At 44.7% G+C, this 20364-nt stretch overlaps 1 protein-coding gene and 1 long non-coding RNA gene across 2 annotated transcripts in view; one reads left to right on the top strand and one right to left on the bottom strand.

The window, feature by feature from the left end:
- The window catches only part of LOC135903673 (uncharacterized), a 222405-nt gene extending 204843 nt beyond the window's left edge, over positions 1–17562 (top strand). The window contains exon 3 of the long non-coding RNA XR_010564885.1: positions 17471–17562. This is a non-coding gene — a long non-coding RNA (uncharacterized lncRNA). The remainder of the gene's footprint in view (positions 1–17470) is intronic.
- LOC135903667 (vitellogenin-6-like) overlaps positions 1–20364 on the bottom strand; it is a 38245-nt gene that overhangs the window by 4178 nt on the left and 13703 nt on the right. Inside the window, exons 11-24 of the mRNA XM_065433991.1 lie at positions 18780–18950; positions 17504–17704; positions 16337–16557; positions 15128–15234; positions 13974–14263; positions 12182–12302; positions 10504–10750; positions 8956–9244; positions 7924–8136; positions 6869–7153; positions 4720–4857; positions 3379–3606; positions 1543–1834; positions 393–550 (exon numbers count right to left, since the gene is read on the bottom strand). Of these exons, the coding sequence (XP_065290063.1) occupies positions 393–550; positions 1543–1834; positions 3379–3606; positions 4720–4857; positions 6869–7153; positions 7924–8136; positions 8956–9244; positions 10504–10750; positions 12182–12302; positions 13974–14263; positions 15128–15234; positions 16337–16557; positions 17504–17704; positions 18780–18950 (2961 nt within the window). The remainder of the gene's footprint in view (positions 1–392; positions 551–1542; positions 1835–3378; positions 3607–4719; positions 4858–6868; positions 7154–7923; positions 8137–8955; positions 9245–10503; positions 10751–12181; positions 12303–13973; positions 14264–15127; positions 15235–16336; positions 16558–17503; positions 17705–18779; positions 18951–20364) is intronic.

The following is a 20364-nucleotide window of genomic DNA, read 5'->3' as shown; positions in this document are numbered from 1 at the left end:
TTCAGAGATTGTGGTCAACCAGGCTGTGACAACCGATACTGGACAAGCTCTAGTATATATTGCTTGAAATGGCATCATATGGAATAAGCACATGCGTGTAGGGAAGCCCGTTACTGCTCTGCTCAACGTTTAACATTCGCTTTTGCGTATTACGTTTCTGAGGGGCAGAACACTGTACAGATGTCTGGCGCTAGGTTTCTCGTCATTGTCCTTCGAACTTTTGCTACATCGTCGGCTATTTGTCATTTCAATGTAAGAACACAATGGAAAGTTGGCGGCATCTTTCTCTTGATCATTGGATTGAATCGCAACCAAAGGTCCCTTTAAAGGCGTATCCCAAGAATCCTTTTTTAGGCGACAGCTGCTATGCAGTAACAAGAATAACCACGCACCTTGGGGTAGTTAGGGTTCTTAGTCTTGGCTCCAAGGACAAGGAAATGCTGGTTTTCTGAACAGTCCTTGGCCAGAACCTTGTAGCAGTCAGTGTCGGGCAGCTCATAGACGACTTCGTCGAACGTCTTTATCGTCGTTCCTTGCACATCACAGAATCCTAGTAAATAAAGAAAGCAGAAATATATTATTGCCACATTCCTATTATAGAGACAAATCTCTGTAGCTTTGACATATACTGTTTGTTTTTTTCAGTCTTAATTGATTATTAAGATCTTGTGACAGACGACTCAGACGACTCAGACGACTCAATAGCAAACAACTCTGTGGGCACGTTTCATTGACAGGCTCCCTGCAGGCCAACTAATGATGACATTATTCATAATTGGAAGTCATTATAATTGATGAATTTATTTATTAATACTTGTTAAGAGTTACAACGGATAAGTTGATGCACTTGCTCTCCACTTCCCCCTCTTTATTGCCATTGTTACGTTGCTTCGTCCGGAGGAGATTCGGTTCTCTCGTTTCTCTTACTTTCATACTGACAACGAAACATTAGTTTGTTTTGCCAAGGCATCATTATCACAGAAACCACCACCAGGCCGCGAGTACGGAAGAATACGAAGCTCACCAATTTCCACAAGGCAACAGCAACCTATATATACATTGCACACTCTAGCAGCCGTTAGCAAGCAACCCATTCCTAAATATCAAGCATCAAGAGCCCTTTCCCCAACAATGAAAATTGTCAGTTAAACCATCTGGGGTCATATTTTTCAAATACACATGCCATGTTTCAATCTTTCTTTTTTATAATGCGTAGGGCCCACCCGCCGAATCCAACAATCAGGGCTGATCGGAAACACTCGAGCAAAAAGAAAAACAAAACGCTAGATAGATGAACTGCACTGTTTTGCCCGTGGGCATTTTGCTCTTTCCTGAAGTACTTCATGATTTCGCGCGAACAAATCTCGTCTACTTCCACGCCCAGACCGAGCATATAGGTTCTTAGGTTCCGGGTGACCTATAGCACCATTGTTCCTTTTTTTGAAACAAAGCATGAATAAGAATAAATAATCATCGTTCAGTGTTCTTACCCCAAGAGGAATCAATGAATTTATTATAAGCGAAAGAAAAAAGGTCACTCACTGTGCCTGTAGAGAGATGAGTACTGCTCGAGGTTTGAGTACTCGAAGAGCGAGTAGAAGCGGGGCGTGATCAACCAGGATGGCAGCGGTGCTTGCTTGTACTTAATGATCTCGTGGGGAAGGGTGATGTGCAGGTCCCAAATGTCATGGAAAGCGCTGACGTTGCCGATGAGTTTCATCTTGCCCTCGGGGTTGGTCACGTCGAAGTCCTCCAGCTGGTACAACCATGGGAAGTAGCTGTAACGCACGTGGCGCCTGAGCTCGTGCATGTATCTGATGAAGTCCCTGGAGAGCTGTGCACGGAGGAGAGTGTGAAGAAGGAACCGGACGAGAAAGTTATTGAGACTGACGATACGAAAAAAAATGGTTTAAAAGATTTAATGATTGCTAGGAAAGAAGCAGGTCCGTGACCCTAGTCAATACCAAATTACGTTTCGAGTTGCGTGCGAATACCCTCCTCCACAATGGGGAGCTGGCTACCCCGAATACTCTTAATTAGTTTTGAGTGAACGACGTAAACTTCACGAGTACACGTGATTGAGGACGCCAAATGATACGTACATTGTGTGTTTTGTGGTTTGAATGATTAAAGCTTAAAGATTGAGCTTTCATGTCAGCTTCTTCCTTGGTGACCACGACACGCGCTTTCTCCTATTTTATTCCGTGATCCATGACGTAAACTCTCGAATTGACAAATACGAAGGAAAGAAACGAAAATGAAGGCGCTTCCCTCGAACAGAATACCTTTAAAGGAAAATTGTGGGGCGAAAGCTGTCCTGAAGTCGCGGCTTCCATTGGTCGGGTTACCTTCATCAAACTTGCGCTGGTTTGATGTTCTGTGTTAACTGCTCTAAACGCTTATCTTTCTTTAAATCACTTTTTTGTTCTTTTATTGCTTTTACAACCCACCGCGGTAGCTCAATGGCTCTGGCTTTGTGCTGCTGAGCCGGAGATCGCAGGTTCTATAGCAGCCGCGGCGGCTGCAATCGAATGCGGATATAATGCAACAACACTCGTGTACCATGTATTGAGCGCACGTTAAAGGACAGTAAATGGTAAAAATTAAACTGGCGTTCGTTACTACGGCGTACGTGCCTCTTAATCAAATACGTAAACTAATAATTCAGCGATTACGATATTCTACAATGCGAAATTTGAGCGCAGCTCTATACGTGCTTTCATTTCGCCGTATATTGGCTAGAATGGACAGTCTGTCACGTGCGGCACATTGCAAACGAAGCGAAGAGTGGCGTAACTAACTCGCTTATAGGGAGATCGTCAGAGGATAGCGCGTGGTTGACGCACTGGCGCGATTCACAGCAGCCACCGCAGACACAGCTCCGCTCATGCAGCGCTTTGTTTCCATATGTGGTATGAGTCAACGCGCTCGCTGCATGCCATCGGTGAGCAGACGATGGCGCACTAGCTACTCTGGCGCCATCTCGTAGCGGTCGTCGCCGCAGAGCCCGTCTTGCGGGGCACTATACGCGTTCCTCCTCACCCTTTCGTCATGCTCTCCTCCTCAACTTTTCGCCTCATGCTTTCATTGTGGCCTCCTCCTCCGCTTTTCTCCTCGCGCTCTCTTCGCCATCGCCTTCTTTCATTAACCATTGCGCTCCGCGTTCGCTCATTCATCTTTTGCTGTGCTCGTTCGCTCGGTTCCGCCGAGGGAAGCCAAGGAACGTCGAGGCACGCCGACGCTGAGCGCAAGGACGGGCGCCTAAGCGCTGCGCATCAAACACCGAACATGCCGCAGCGTGCTTCACAATTCGAGAACATGGGCACTTGATCTGAGATGAAGCTGCGGTGGCAGGAATGGAGGAATCAGAATACTCACGTGCTCGAACTCGATGTCGGCAGTGAATTTCTTGAGTGTGCTGGCGTCGAACAGGAACTCGTCGCAAGCCTTGCTCCAGTGGACGCCCTCGGACTTGTCGTGCGAGCACTCCTTCCAAAGATCACTGTACGGGTTCTTCAGGAACTTGCCGGCAGGCTCCTCGTGGTCGCGGGTAGCCAGCAGGTGCTTCTGTTCCTCCGTGTGCTCCCAGATGGTTCGCATTGTGATCTGTGAATGCGGGAGCACGTACAACGTTGGCGTGTAGCCAGTATGGTATTGCAACTTCGTAAAAACGCGTTTCATGACAAACGCACATACTCTGCAGCCTAATACACCGATTTAGTTTTAAGGCTGTTTTTACATGCGATCGGACTTCATCCCACTGAGTGTATTTCTCTAGCGTTTCATTAGTTCACACTTACTAAAGAAACGGGTGATTTATGAGGAAAAGAGAAAAATTATCTCCGCGCGCAGGACCTGACCACCTGTGAATAGTAATTGGGGCGTTGAAGCTAGGACAAATAATAAAATATAGCATAATATTTACATAACAACAAGAGAAAATTCAAATGGCAGCATAGATTACGTCGTCGCAGAAACGCTTGTTCTTAATTTCCGGCTTAATTTTTGACTTACACGCGACTACGGAGAGACGCTTAGGCATCTCCCGCGTGACTGCACTAGCTACAGTGTGAATAGGAAAGAGCTCTCGACTCCGCTTGATTGCCTGAACAACCGCCTGTTGTCACGGGACAGAATCAGAGAGCACGTTTCCAGATTGCTCTCAACACAGAAGGCCTTAAATGCTTCGCCGTGCTTCTTCGGGACATGCGGATGATGTGGTTGAGTCTAAAAGTTTTATCCCTCTGCAACGCATTTATGTGAATACAGTTTTCTTTCGTTCCTCATGCTGTCATCTCATTCTGTCATCATTCCGTCATGGGAAGGTTTGGTTAAATAAGTACTGATTAATTGCTTGAATGATTGATATTCAATTTTCTTCTCCCCTTCCTCGCAACGCAGGTTAGCCAGGCGGTCTTTAAACTACGCAACATTCCTTAATCAAAGAATTAATGAATCAATCAATCAATCGGCATTTATTTAACACTGGACAACCTTCGTCTCCTCCTCTTTCTATTTCATTCTTCTATACCCTCTTTCGCGTCCCCTATAGTAGGGTAGCCAATGAGACGCATTTCCGGTTAACATCTCGTCCTTCTCCCTTTCTTTCCTCCTACTCCTTCTTCAACCTTCGTTTATTTTCCTATCATTCTTTCTCTCCCCTAAGTTTAAAGGGAGTGGCACTTTGCCTACTTTCATCGCTGCGGAGAGTGGACTCACCTTCTGATCAGATTTGCAGTCCTTGCCGAAGTTGAGTTTAAAGTTTGTACTGACTGCGTGGCTGTCGGAGATGAGATCCAATGTCCCTATCTTGACGTAGTCGGGTGGCGGGAACTTCATGCTGCCGTGGAAGCAAATCTGAGAAAAGCCAAAACGGAAGCAGAAGTTAAAAACGGTAAAGGCGTGCTTTTAACGCGTCATAGGTGCGGCCATCTGTTGCCGCCGCTTACAGCAAACGTTAAGGAGCCTGTAGTTTTTTCTCTCAGCATTACTTTGTCGAAGTCTTAGAGACACTGAATGATACATATTTGAAGATTTTGTTTAGCCTAGGCATCACATATGAGAGTGCCGACATCTGCCATACAGTATCCCTATCAAGGGAAAACAAGGGGGAGTCGGGAGATGGAAATTCAAGACGACGAGCAAAACGAGAACACGGTGAAAGCAGGGGCCAACATTTCGTCACGTTGACTTGTCTTCTTCAAGGCTATCAAATTAAAAATGGTTGAATAGCCTGATGCTAACGAAACATATGAAGCCACCAATGGAACCTTCGTAGCTTCGTGCTAAAGAACGTTTCCTTCCATGAATATCGTTCCATCTGGAGGATTCCCGAAGAATTTATTTGTGTTATATTTGTTCATTTAGAAAGAAATCCTTACCATTATTACCAAAAGTGACTGTCGGTGAAATGATTCCCTTTTAAGCGCAAGCGTAATGGCCCGCTTTTCAAATCGGCGGTTTGTCTCAGGCCCCGAAGCTAGCTAACGAGGAAGGTGCCTGGAGGTGAAGAAAATGAAAATCGCGCGCCGTGGATAGTACAGAGGAGCGCGCTCGGCCTGCGGCAAAGTACCGCCATCTAGAGGAATGCTTAGGTAACGTTCAGCGAAATCGAGATGGAGAAACCAGGCGAAGCGTCTCGGAGGAGGAAGGTAGGCAGATGCGAGCTGGTTTGACAGGTGTGTTCTGTGGTTTGACCTCCTCTAGCAGTTGCTATTGGTTTTCCTAGCGAAGCGTACGCACTACGTTCGTCTCGTGGTATCGTCCTCCTCGCGCGCCTGACGCTGTGCGTGTGCGTGTGAAAGCGTGCGAACGGTGCGCCTGCGATGGCGGCTGTCGCGTGCGCAAGGGGAGGAAGCGCACCATCTTCCGTCGCGTGCGTTGCACCATAGCATCGGGGGAGGGGATGAAGCGGGGGCATTGTGCTTCGGTCGCACGTGTTTGATCTTGAACACGATCTGCTTTGGGAGCACAGTCTATGTGGACCGACGGCGCGTAGGTTTGCGTGCTCTGTGTTCTCACCACTGAGTTTGCGTTGAAGCGCCGCTTCGCTCGCTGCTGCTGCCGCAATTCCTCACGCCTAGCATTCTGACAGCGAATGTCCGCGGTTATCTAGTGCGGACAGTTGCACACCATGCTAGGTAATTTAAATAGTGAGCGAATGTTGACAACTCTACTCTGGCGGCTGCTCCGAGTGGCGCGGTCGCGCGAGCCCTGTCTTGAGTACGATCTGTGATGCGGACCGTGTAGGCGTGAAGGCGCATCAAGGGCCGACAACGTCGTGTGCGCTAGAGCACTCATACGCTTGCGCGTCACCCCCGTTCACGAAGTGAAACGTCACTGTAACTTTTTTTGATCAAGCTCTCGGATTCATCTCCCTATAAAATCTTAGACTTCGAAAATGAGCTTTGGCTGTAACTACACCAGCGAAGTTGGTCCCGCTTTTATGTATTTCAGTAATGGCATTTCGGTTCGGTGATTACTGAGGCAAGAGCATATTTTAAAGAGGTCCCTTATAATCTTTTCTCGTGCGGCAATTTCGGAAAGTATGCACGAATGCGCCTGATAACGCATTAAGCCCTTGCACGCGATTTTCTATTCTCGTTTTACAATACCAAGGTATGGAGATTGAGAATGCACGCTCGGCTCGCCCTTGTTGCAGTCGATGCTGTGATTCACTCTAGTTGCAGCCTAAAATAGGAATCGAGCAAGTAAAGCACATTATTACGCGGGACCCATGCGGCCCGCAAATATGGTGAATTGCCGTTGAGGAATTCGTTCGGTGCTAATCCTACTCGCTGTGATTGTTCAAAGCATTCTTTCGATTACAACCAGCAACCTTACAATCGTGGTGACCTGCCCAACGCACCTTGACTGGATCTGTCTCGCCGACGGCGAACGGCGTGCGGTCGTAGATGAAGTTGATGTTGTGCGACAGCAGGTCCCTGGTTCTGCTGTACACCAGCTCCGACACAATCTTGCGCTCTCGCTGACCCCTCAGCACCAGTTCGCCGTCGATGACGGTCGTGTAGGAGCGAGCTTCGTCGCGCACCGAGAAGGCCGGGTCTCCGATTTCTGAGGCATACTTGGAAGTGAATATCTGGTTTCCGCGAGTCTCGGGGGTCAGGAACTTCCAGCCGAATTTCAGCTCGATCTGCGTGGGACAAGTCGGTGCCTCGGCGTCAGCGCGCGTAATGTGCACAAATAAAAATGAAATCTGGCCTTAAGTTTTCCACAGTATCGCCAGAACAGCCATCCAAATCCAGCATTACTGTTCTCTGACCATGAATAGTTGTCGGTGCTGCTAAATATTGATTGCGGCTGTCGCAGTTCTATAATGTATTCATAGATGAGCATGTTTATCAGCTTGTGTGGCACTATATTAGGTACGGAGAGCAATGGATAAGGGGATCCAAAAGTTGTGTACCTGTTTGGACCAGCAGTCCTAATTTTTTTAAAAATTCTAACCACAGTGTAGCTATATTATATTCTATATCTATGGACGAGAAGTGCATTCGCATTGCTAGAAAACACGCTTCCCTAAAGACGAAGGCTTACTCTTAATTTTAACTGGGTATTGTATTGTATTTTTCATAGGAAAACCATGTGGTTTACGTCGGTGCCACAGGGACCCTATCGTATTTCAGCTATTTAGTGTTCTGTGGAACTCGCACCAAACCATGAAGTTGCTGATGATTGCCTCAAGATATTAAATGTATGACAACAATACGCATCAGCTCCCTTATCACACAAAACGCTAAGTTTTTCATTTATAACAGCTAGCAACCAATCTAGTAGAAGTGGTCTATTCTTTATCAGGTCCATACTCAACAGGTGCTAAGTAACCCAGCATGCCACTTGGCTCTAAGATCCGCACTTATAATGCATTTCTTTTCACTAATCTATCGGCAGATGGGTGCTTACTTCGTTTGTGATGTCTCGGTTGGCTGGAGTAAGCATCACGTCGATCTTCCTTGGGTGCCACATGGGGTTCTCCGTGATGTAGTAGTACTTCTGACGCAGGTCACCAAAGTACCAAAAGTCCATCCATGATCCCCAGAAGTCGTAGGTCTCCAGGTAGTGCCCGTCCACTTTCAGACCAACGCCGAGCATGTCGTGGAAGTACTCTTTCTCAAACTGCGTATTGAAATAAATAATGAAATGTGTATTTCATTCTGCATTACTAGAGCTTGCTACTTTCATGCGCGTGTAGCAGAAGGAAATAGTATTTACGTTAATTAGTGTCGGTCACTATCTGAAAGGAAGCATTGTAGCATGAACGCTACTGTGAATGTAGAAATTGGATTACTTATTGCTTTTAAGTAATTAAGAAATATTTTGGATAGACTTCCGTGAAATATGTCTTTTATATACCTTTGTTCGCGAGCATTCCATTGTAAGCACAACGATATGAGCACAGACTGATACAGAAACTATGTTGTCTCGTAACCATGGTCATCATCAGCAATCACAGCTACTTCTAGAGGTTGAGTTAATTTAGTAATCTATAAAATCGTCTGTAACCTTCATTGCTTTTTACTCAATATTTTCCCCGAAAACAGGGATGTTCACACGAAGCCCAAATCCTTACATTCCGCTTTTATTGTTCTTTCTTTTTCCGATTCCTTAGCAAAGCGGAAAGTAATAAAACAAAGGTTACTTCTGGGAAACCAGCCAAATGGTTAACCCTTGACCATGCGAGAAAAGATTAACCGATATCATGTGCCAAGAAATCTTAAGCTATCGAATATAACAACTTCGGCTAATTACTTTAACCGCATGGTAATTTTCAGCTGTCCGTGTTCATTAAGTCATTAGTCTTATATCTGACTCCTCTTAAAGACTGTTCGCTGCTTTCACAGCTGAGTGCCTTCAACGACACCAGATTTAAGCTACGCGCTGAGCAATGGTTAATTCACGTCTAGGCACGCAAATCAACTATGTAAATGGGCTTACCTTGTGAAGATCCTCGGGCATGAAAATGTCGACCTTTGTATCCTCATGAATGACGGGCAGAGCATTCTCGAAGCTCTCAACGAAGCTGAAAGGCTTGAACTCATAGTGGAACACTTCGTGCGGTGTCTGTGGGCGCGCGAGGATCTTGAACTTGTGTTCGGTGAAGCTCAGTCCAGCATCGAAGTTGAACGGGACCGAGAGAGCGCTTCGACTGTCGTAGCCCACTCCCACGCTGACCTTCTCGAAAGGAAGCAAGATGCTCGCAGTTTCAATCATGTGCGAATCGTACCTGCAAAGGAAGAAGGCAGTCCCTGTCAAGTATTTCGGAGGCACTGTGAGTCAGCTGAATTGTCGTTAAACTGTGGTCGGTTGTCAGCCCTCGAATAGCCTGAAATTACCTTTAGAGCTTCATAACTTCAGGTGTGGTACAGAACTCCAAGAATGCCTGATAATTCTGACTCGCACAGTGGCTTAAGCACGTTAGACCTCTTTAGTACTTGGCAGTATGGTCAAATTAACCTTTCTAAGAACTGTGCACAATTGCGCAGATTTGTCCTTCGCAGAACTAATCCTCCCTGAAGTATCTCCACTGAGTACACAGTGGCTGACAGCTTGCGACAGTCTTTGCATCAAATAGCACCATCTTGTAACAAGTTATCTGGACAAGCATGAAATCAGAATCCTAATTTTGTAAACGTCATTTTTAGCGCAGACACGTGTACACATTTTTACGAAAAAATAACATATTTCAATTCAAGTCAATTCAGTTTATTTGGACATACATAGATGGTACAGGATGTCCACGAGGCACGGCAAAAGGAGGCAACAATGCCTCCTGACAGGGCCTTCACCTCGGTTAAACAGATAGCTTCTAAACAGATAGCAGTTAAAGTGGTTAAATAGATAGGTTCTATGGGGACCATTAATATTGTACTTCCTTCATATTGATGGCCATATTTCGGTCGCACTGGTTATATTATCCAAAGAAGTGCTTTACAATATAGAGCCAAAAACAATTCGGCATAGACACTTAAGATTGCTTACATGTGAGAATGTGAAAGCATCATAGCGTTTGTAGACCTCGGAACGTTACGAAGGCGCTCATTTTATACACTCATGACGTGGCGCCACCTCGTCCCCATTGGCTGCGGCATCACGTGCCCAGTGACGCGCGTATTAGGCCACATTTTTAATCACCCAGGTGACTGTGAAGTGACGTTTGCAATGACACGCGCTAGGCACACCTTTAGTCAGCCAGAACCGCGGAGCCGCCGTGGCATACGGGAAGCATGCTCGCCTCTCCGCTCGGAGGCCTGGTTTCGATTGCAACTCAGACAAGATTGTCAACAATTTACTTTGTTTGCAGGAACGTTGCTGCAAAATTTCACGTCAATCCGAGCATTTTTGACATGTTTTTTACTTTTTGCGCCGTAGGCCATTTTTGGTACCATCTTTAGGCCACACCGACGCCGATGGATTTTCGCGTAATGAGGCATATAACGCGTTCGCATTAAAAACTCATTGTAACACGGAAACAGGCCTACTCACAGAAAGTGTCCGTGCATCTTTACGCCGATCTCCTCGATGTATTTGCCGTCTGGGGCAACCTTGACGTCGAACTTGAAGTCCTTGTTCTTGTAGCTCACGAAGGCGGGTTGCTTCTGCTCCAGGTAGAAAGGCAGGCCAAGCTCGGTCGGTAGGAACAGTGACATGTCTTCGCCGATCATGTATTCCTGCGCCTTGAAGTCCTTCAGCTCGCCGGCGATGTTCTTGGTCCACAAGAACGGGTCGTTTCCTGCGCAGTTCAGTCGATTGTTGAACACGAAGCCAAGGACCGTCGCTGCTCATATTTCATATTTCGGTTCATACGTTCGTGTATATTTCATCAAGGTTAACCTCAATTTTGCTTCACCCACGTCTACCTTGAGCATAATCGGAACTTCTCAGTAAGCGCAGCTCGCGACCAGAGCTCAATACGAGCCTTGCGTTAGCGCTGGCATGATTGCATTGCGCGATAAAATTTAGTGCGAGGTGTTCATCATTTTGAGGGTGCATGCTAAAGCTGCTACAGCTTGCCTAATGTAAGGTGAAAACATATACAGCAATATAATGAGTACGCTGTCTGTGGTGTACCTAATGGAAAAAATTTATTGTACATAGCTGCTCACGTCAAAAAACTTTCACTTCAGGTGTCTTGTAAAGGCGAAATATGAAGTGGGGGAATATAATGCATGTTTGAACTTTTTCGAGAGGAGTATACCACGGTTATCAATTGAAACCTCTAGTTCTACGTTGTGACATAAATGTATGGCGCACGAACATCACCTATAGTAGCCAATAGTAAGACGAGGAGATGCCTTCATGTAAATGGTGCATCGGGGAGCTTGGGATATGTCGTACTTTTTTTACAGTTTAAATTCCCATTTTAATAGTCAGCGTTTGAGGTACTGGAAGACGACAACCCTCGCCCTTGAATGACACAAAATCCCACCAGCATATAACAGCTGTTCTATTAATCAGTAAGTGTGTCCTGGAAAATTAGAGGACCCACACTGTACCCTTCTTCTTCAGTCACTTTCAGACTGCGTGCATACGTTACACAAGCCTTTTCTAATCATGCTGTATGAAAGCGCTTTGAACGAGCCAAGTTTTTTTTTGTGCTTGCCGTCATGCACCTCCTTCACGGGACTTAAAAGATCTCGAAAGCGTTGCTGGCCATATATTTAAGGAAGCTAGCTCAACTGTTGTACTTTTTAAAGGCGAAATTGTACACCATTGATTTAGATAATTTGCGTGCTGTACAGCTACCCGGCTAGCTCCTTGCCCGTTCGTCTTATGCTTTACACACTTTGCACTTACGTTTTGTTATGCATGAGAGACACTGTCACTGTCGCTTACAAGTTACTTACGCTAAACCCTTTATCAGCCTGTAATGTACACGTGGCCGTTGTGGATGCAGAAGTCTGAGTCGTTTGTGTTTCACGCACGCAGCATCGAAAGGTATAGAGATGTGTGAGATGAGCGATGAGCGTAAAAGTTTGCGAGTGAACAGTTTCTTTTAGCACAGACGAAGGATAGCACTATGTATTTACGTTGCGGTAAGAGTGTCCACGTGGCGAGGGAATGGAGTAACGGGAGACTTGCGGTACTCTCACTACACGCCGATTTGACATCTTATTTGACCTGCGGATCTCCGGTGTAGAGTGCAGCAACATTCGCGCCTCACCTTCAGCGAAGAGCGAAGCGAATGTGGTCTCGTTGAAGTTGAAGGCCATAATTTCATTGTTGAAGGCAGTTACCCTAAAGTTCACGAATGCCTCTTCATAGTCACGAGTCTTAATGTGGAGCTGTGGACAGAAAAAACAAACGAAACGACCATGATGACATAGAATTGGTACATTTTGCGAAGAACAGTCATTCGCCAGAAGTGCACACTTATGTAAAACTTGGCAGACTCTAGGAGTAAATACATAACTCGTAATAAAGACGATGTAGCGGCGAGATTGCTATAAATTGTTTAGCCTAGCTCGAAACTAAGGCCGGGTGCCAAATGACGCCAGGAAATAAAAATGCAATACGAATGCAAACACACCAAAGAGGTGTAAAGATTTGATGGATGCGGCTGGTCTTTTTATGTATATATAAACAAAGCGCAGTCAGTCTCACGTATTCACCTTAACGCGTGAGAATAATGCCCTTTTGGGCTAAAAGCATGAGGTACTCGCACACTAAACTTTAATTAACCAATGATAACGCAGTCGCTCAGCGAACGATAATGCACTCTGACGGTGTGCATAGCCATTGTCTGAACCACGGGAACAGTGACAACATAAGGGATTGTATGTCATGCATGCTACCAAAACGTGTCGGTCATGACGTCATCACAACTTCACCCCTCAGAAACTCTTGCAATGACGCTACTAACTAAATGAAATCAAATGAGATTTTGATTCTACATAAAGGCTCTTCCTTTTTATAATAAGAGTAATCTAAATGTTTTTTTTTCATGTGCTAGGGATGTGAAGTCACGGACAAAAAAACTTAGCATGAGCTTGCAAAGACCAGCAGGGTATAATGTTAGCGTGACGCATCTCCCACAAACAGCCGCTACGTTCTCACTCCGAGCTGAATAAAATAAATATAGCTTGGTCAACGTATCACATCTTCAGGCTCATAGAGCACAGGAAAGGAAGGATTGTTCACCCAGCTTCCACCTCCATAGCCACCAGACAAGAAGTACAAAATCTCGTTCTACGTTTAACCTTGCTGCCAACAGATGGCATACCATAACTGTCATCGCTCGCTCTTGCTTGGGCTAAAGCCCCTTGATCGGCGCACCTCCGGCAGCAGACTGGTCAGGGGAAGACCAATGCAGAGGCTTTATCTTGGACAGTAGGATTCGGCATCGGTGTTTCGTGCCAAGTTTGAATAAACAATATGGCGAGCCGGGCTAGATGGGCTTCTTTCTTTCTCTTTTGTGTGGGCCCACATGTGCTTCGAGATACGTCCATTCTGAAGTTTGAATCTTGCCAATGCCACCAGCATCACAACAGATTGGCTTGGTGGCTTTTCAAATGTTAACTTCAAAAACGATCGATAGGTACTATGAGGCTAGGAAATGAAACATGCATAGCTAAATGCAATCGGAAAGCCATTGTATTTTTCTTCGACTGAGACTGCCTTGTTGTTCGAAAGGATTAACAGTGCGCACGAGTGAACTGCAGCTCTTAGGCACATCTGTCAGAGTTTAAGTAAGATTAGGCTATTGTGTTCTTAAGTGCAAAACGGACATGTTAGTAGTAGCAGATAGGCAAACGACAAACATTGTGATAAGCCTCTGGCCTATTTTCGGCTCAGTCGCTGTAATGAGGAAGTTGATTATTAAGATGTTGTGATGGCGTCTGCGGGGATGAGGCCTCCAGAAGTGTCGGGTCTACGTTCTGTGATAACGTTCTACGAGAGGTTTCATTAGGTGTGCTCGCGAAACAAAGCCAAACGTATCACGGCAGTTCGCTCACGTTTTGGTCAATCTCCTTGACCTCCTTGTTGACCGAGATGTCGCGAGTGGGCCGCTTGCGTCCAAAGAAGTTCCACAGGCTGCGCTCGGGGTGAACGTCGCCGGTAATCCGGGGTCCGTAGATCTTGTCCAGCACGTGGTCGAGGCCCCAGGTGTCGAAGGTCATCTCGAAGCTGTGGTAGTTGAAGTTGTTCCTGTAATCGTTCATCTTGAGCAGGACCGAGCGCGGAAGGTAGCTGTCGTTGGCCATGATGTACGAAAGCATCGAGAAACCACCGTAGTCATACTCCGCTGCAAGACGAAACGAAAACACGAGAAGTGCGAGGTAATTACACGTATTCTTCACATCAAAAGCAAGACAATAAAAAGTAAAACGTAGTCAGCGAGGTTTATGACGTTTGTTTAAACAAAGCAATACGAAGAAATCGTGGTGCTTGTGCAATGTTCATGCCATTAAAAATCTCATTTATGTAGAATTATACACTGGGGCACAGAAGCAGTTTAATTGATCAGCAAGTATGGAAATGCGGAATTACCGCATTTGTCTCACGGTATAAGCGAAGTTCTATTTTTTTTTTGACGCAAGTGATCTTTACTTTTTATGTCAGCACTTTTAATACCGCATTGTAAACTGGGTGCTGGCCCAGCATGTCCGCGTTGTACTTTACTCTAAAAAATGAACAGTGAAATCGGCTCTCTAAGTAGCTGATAGAGATCTTCCTCAGAAATTCATTCGGCTAATTTCAATACGCTTGACTGTTGGCAAAGTATCAATAATAACAAGCGCCACCACTTCTCGTCATGTTTTCTATCACGAATGCATCATGCAAGTGGAGTTCTCAGAGTATTTTTCATGAATATAAACATTATCAAAACGTTCTACTATTTCATGAAGCCAATACGGCTTTGCATGCTAAATAATAAGGCGAAGTAAATTGAATGTGAAACACTTAATTATGATATCGCCGCATAAATCGTCTGCGTGGATGTGAAAAGTGGCGAAGTTTGTGTCGGCATGTTATCTCACACAGAACAGGTCGCAAAAAGATATTTCTCAATAGGAATGAGTTTTCTTGCGTTTCTACAAAATTGCATCTTTGGCTTTGCGAGCAAACAGGATTGTACAACGCCAAATATGAAAGGTGCTTCACTCACGCTCGTAGCCGGTGTCCATGAGGAGCTTCGAGTATGTCCATTCGTTGATATCTTTGATTACTTCGCTTTCCTCAATAATGGGCATCACGTAGCGAAGGTGCTGGGCTCTGGATCGTAGGGAATAAAATTGCGCCCAGAATTAGTTCCACTTTGAAAAGACAGCCTAACGAGATGCCTCCCAGCAACTTAGTGTGGAAGCTTGGGCGTGCTGCTGATTAATTGCTAAAAGGGACACCGCGCAAAAGAGACATGGACGCAGCGCTGACTTGCAACAGTTTATTAATAAAGACATGAAGGAATAAATATATAAGGTGATATCATGCGCAGCATGCGAACAATGGGCGAAAACTGGAGCGTCATTTCGAATGCTCATTATAATAACCACGTGCCGACAGTGCTTACTCAATGTTTGCCATTAAACTCTTGCTAACATATGCTATTTCCCGAGAGGAAAGGGCAATCGAACGAGAACCGACGCACGAGCTATGAAACTTCCTGATAAAATATGCCTCAATGATTTCATGTGTCAGCTGTGAACTATATTTATCCAGCACTTCGCTTTTTTCCAAATAGAGCTTACACCCGTGATCGTGGCGCTGAGTACCTAGATGGTATTCGGTATACGGTACAGGGCCATCTGCAATTCCAATAAGAACCTTCATAACTACATAAATAATTTCATGACCAAAGGAAAACTTATTCTTCGGGAAATTCAAAACGAATTTTGCACTTCCACTTCGGAAATACTGCTTCTTCCTAACAAGCAATGACCAGCGCATCACATTAAGCGTTTAAAAGCTTCACTTGCGCTGATTACAAGTGAGGGTTTGTATTGCTTGCATTGCTTGCATTGCTTGAGTAATTATTGTTGAAATTCTGTCTCTCTTCTCTCTGTCTGTGGTACTTCAATTTCAGTGCACTGCTTCTTCCGATACAACATGATTTCATTGTTAACACACAAAATCGGTCAGTACAATCGAAACCAATGTAGCGGAATCACCACGAAAACATTAAGACCCTGAAAACCGAATATGTTCGAAGTATATTTCCAGGTGAAAGTATTTCACGATACACCCTGTTGTTCCTTTCGCGTGTCTTTACAGTGCCAATAAAAGCTTCATCTGCCATATTTCTCGTGGTGAGGAACCTCAGAGTATAGAAACACAAAATGAACGCAAACAATCATGCTAAATACTGGTGTCAACTCACAGGTCGAAGTGGCACGGATACTCTGACTCTGCGAAGCTTTTGAATGAGGTGTAGACGTATGTGATGACCTGTGTGTTGGGCTCGTTTGCAATCAAGTCGGCGGCAATGGACTTCAAGAGATACAGGTCGGGCTTGGTTCTTAGGATGACCGAGAAGGCGGCCAGCCGTATCTCGTGGGTCTCGGTCCAGTTTCGGTAGATTGGCAACAAGATCTCACGAACCTGCACAAAATTGAGCGGTTGTAAAATTGAAGAGTATGGGCACCCCTTTTGATCCAGCATCTTACTTGCTTCGTTCAGCGTTATTACACGTTAAAGAAGATAGTTGTAAAACGCTGTAGCCCGCAGTTTTTCGCACTGCTCATTGACCAAATCTGTAGATTGTTAAAGGCAAATGAAGCACGACAAATTAGAAATGTAATATATGAAATTGAAAGAGGACCAAGCTTCTCGGCATTTGCAGAGCCCTCAGAAGGCCTGAAACTGTGAACTATGGCGCTGCGGACGTAGTCGCCAGTGGCCTACAATAGCAAAGGTCATCTCTTGCTCATAAAAGTTCTCATCTAGCTGTGAAAAAAATATGGCGCCCACGAATCAAAAGCATAGACCAACTACAATGCGCAATTCAGCATTCGCGACAATGCGAGAGCTGGTTCTGACCTTGTTAGATTCTCCACGGCGTTTTGAAGCTCCGGCCTAAGACGATCAACTCATTACGCGGTCAAATTAGAAAGAGGAGTGAGAGGCAGAAAGAAACGCGCTATCCAGAGAACTATTAGCGACAACGCACAGACGCATCTTTGTAATATATTCCTACTTCGCTGCTCCCCAGATGCTGAATTTCAGTGCATAGAATATTCCGCTCATGTTAACCTGTTCTAGAAGTAATGTATGAGAAATATTGGCGCGAACCATTGAACAGCCTTCGAGAGACTATGAAAAAAAAAATCCTCGCGTTCATTCTCAAATTAATTATCAGTGTTCGTAAATTATGTATGGTCAACTGTTTGATATCGGATAAAAAAATTATCAAAACAGAAAAAAAAATACCATATATGATGGAATAAACGAACCATCTAGTTTGGTTTCCTTCGTTGTCTTTCTCTTGTGTAAATTTTACTGTCCTATTCCGCAGCGTTCCACGCAAAGCACCCCCTTCATCACTCACCTTCTCCGGGTACAGAAAAGCAGCCTTGCTCATGGACCAGATGGCGATCATTCTCAGGTAAGCTGGGTACTCTTCGATTTTGTCTCGGGCGTAGTGCGCCAGGTAAGGCAGAGTCTCCTTGACGGCAAAGTTTCCGGCCACCTTGATGTACAGGATTCTCTCGGAGATTTTCATTTCGCGGTCGTACACTGGCACGATGTACTGCGATACGAAAGCATCACTCGTCAAGAGCTGAATATTTCAACTCGACTTGTTTTCACGTCATCAGGATCGCCACCATTATTGTCATTCAACAAAACTATTTCATGTCACTGCAAGATGAAGGTCCCTACTGGCACCCTCATTTATCCCTGGGCTAATTCTATTTCCCATTATTGTCACCGTCCTCTTGCGAATAGATGCCCATGAAACTCTCAGTGAATCACAATTCTCGAGAACACTGAATGAACTTGCTTGCTGGCTTGATTAGGGTGTTGCGCGCACAACACCTGGTAGTGCCTTTGTCGTAACTCAAAATAAGATGCCTTTTTCTATACATACCAAGATGCTTCCTTCTCTCTAATTAAGCAACGGGGTTCCTGGGCATTCAGATGCAAGCAAGGCTCAATTCGCTTCTCACACTTCAGAATGTTCAGAAATTGCAGCTTTACTTACTTAAAGTACAGCTTACCTTTGCGTTGCGATTATAAGACCTAATTTATTTGTGGTTATTTTGTATTAAAGGATGGTTATTTCAATTGCAAGAGGTAAGTGTGCCTAGATTGGGATATAGTCGACGCCAGTATTAAAACCTTTCGGTAGCTTGTTCTTACTCGTGTGCACTGGCACTAAGCCCAGTAGCTTCATTTGGCTGCTCGTGTATTTCACTACCGAAGGAAAGCTAAGTGGCTTTTGAAGTAATAGCCAGGATGAAGGCACATAGCGTTGTGCTATGTGAACCTTAAACAGTGATGAATGAAATCTTATTTTGGCTGTGGCAAAGCCAATCACCTGTGAAACGTTTTTCGAGGGATGCCTTATCAGCCGATTTGTCTCTACTATTCGAGTTAACTTCTAAAATACTCAGGAGTGTAAAACAGAGGCTTTACATTTTTTCCTTCCTTCCAATCAAACTGCACTGGTCATTGTACAAGTACTTAAACACAGCCATCTTTTTTTCGGAAGTAGTAAAGCCTAATATCCATTTCATGCTGGTTCTTGATAAAGGTTAGTTGCACAACTTTCACAGAGTTACACGCCGTCTGCTTCTAACTCTGCTAAGAAAATAGTTCTTTACGTTGTAGTATTTGATGGCGACTTCTGGCGTGCAGATGACATGCTCCTTGGCATCGTTCCAAGTGTTGTGGTAGTTGAGGATGCAGGTATCGTACACCAGGTTGCTGAGAGATTTGAGGCAGGCCGAGCGCAGGCTGAACGTCTCCCTCACGTAGCTGCTTTCGCAGAGACGCTGCGATAGTTTGAGGAGAACAGCGTATGTTACAAACGAAAAACAAGTAAAAATACAAGCACATGGGACAAAACATCGGAACCACAAACAGCTCGCTTCCAGACACCAGCGCATTTTGTGAGGACGGCCAAACACCGCCTTAACAATTTTACGAGCTCATGGTACCGTCATCTTGTGCTATTTAATATAGGAATATCTTTTAATACAAATACATTCGTGATTCAATAATAAGGCTGCTATACGAATGATAAATCGGAAAGCCTTGAGGCAACTATCATGGGTTACAATCCACATGTAGTTGTGATAACAGAAACATGGTTGCATGACAATATTGAGGATGCTGTTGTGTTTCCTCCATCTTATCAAGCTTATCGCCGTGACAGGTGTACTAGAGGGGGCGGGGTTGCAGTTTTGATAAAAGAAACTATATCCGGTACTCTGTTATGTCAGGCTGATAACCTGGAATCTGTTACAATGAAGCTTACTTGCTGGGATAAATCATTTTTGCTATTTGCAGTTTATCGAGCACCTGACTCGCGCCCAGAATTTTTTCGTAATCTTTTTGAACACATGGTTTCATTCACAAGCGATAAAGTGCTACTTATAGGCGACTTTAACCTACCAGATATTGATTGGGAGAATGGGTTTCTCTGCACCGGGATTAATTCACACTTAGATTACTTACATGACATCATTCTGTCTCACAATCTTCACCAGGTTGTGAGACAGCCAACGCGCACCTATGGTACGTCAGGAACCATACTTGACCTCGTTTTTGTAAGTCGTTCATTAGAAAACTTTTTTGTTTCGGTGGAGCCTGGAATTTCTGACCATAATCTGGTATATTTTTCTTGTTCTTTGGGAGTGCTTAACACTAAAAAATGTAAAACAACCACTGTTAAAGATTTTTCTCGTGCCAGAGACGAAAGTGTCTTGGATTATCTTGAGCAATGCTTTGATAACTTTCACAGTAACAATACTACTGTGCTTTGGGATAAATTTAAAGAAATTATCGCCCACTGCCTTAGCAACTTTATTCCTAATAGAACTAAAAAAACTTCCAAGACTACTCCCTGGATAACGAGAAAGATCTTGCACCTTAAAAGAAAAGTTAAGCGCTTAAGACGACGATGTGCCTCACGTGCTTCAATTCATGAAATCCAAAATAAGCTAAACCAAGAAGTGCGGCTAGCTAAGCGCTGGTATTTTCACCATACATTGCCAAATTTCATTCAAACGGCACCCCAAAAATTTTGGGCTTTTCTAAGCTCAAAAACCAAGCCAATTAATCAAATTGTTCACGAGGGCCATGTGGTTGTCGAAAAACAACGCATCGCGGATCACTTCAATAATTATTTTCAGAGTGTTTTTTCCAATTTTGATGGTGGTATAAACGTTAACCGCATGTCATGCA

This window comes from Dermacentor albipictus, chromosome 9 (assembly GCF_038994185.2).
Source record: "Dermacentor albipictus isolate Rhodes 1998 colony chromosome 9, USDA_Dalb.pri_finalv2, whole genome shotgun sequence".
Classification (NCBI taxonomy): Eukaryota; Metazoa; Arthropoda; class Arachnida; order Ixodida; family Ixodidae; genus Dermacentor; species Dermacentor albipictus.
Note: the sequence above shows the minus strand (reverse complement) of the source record. Positions and strands in the feature narration are given on the sequence as shown.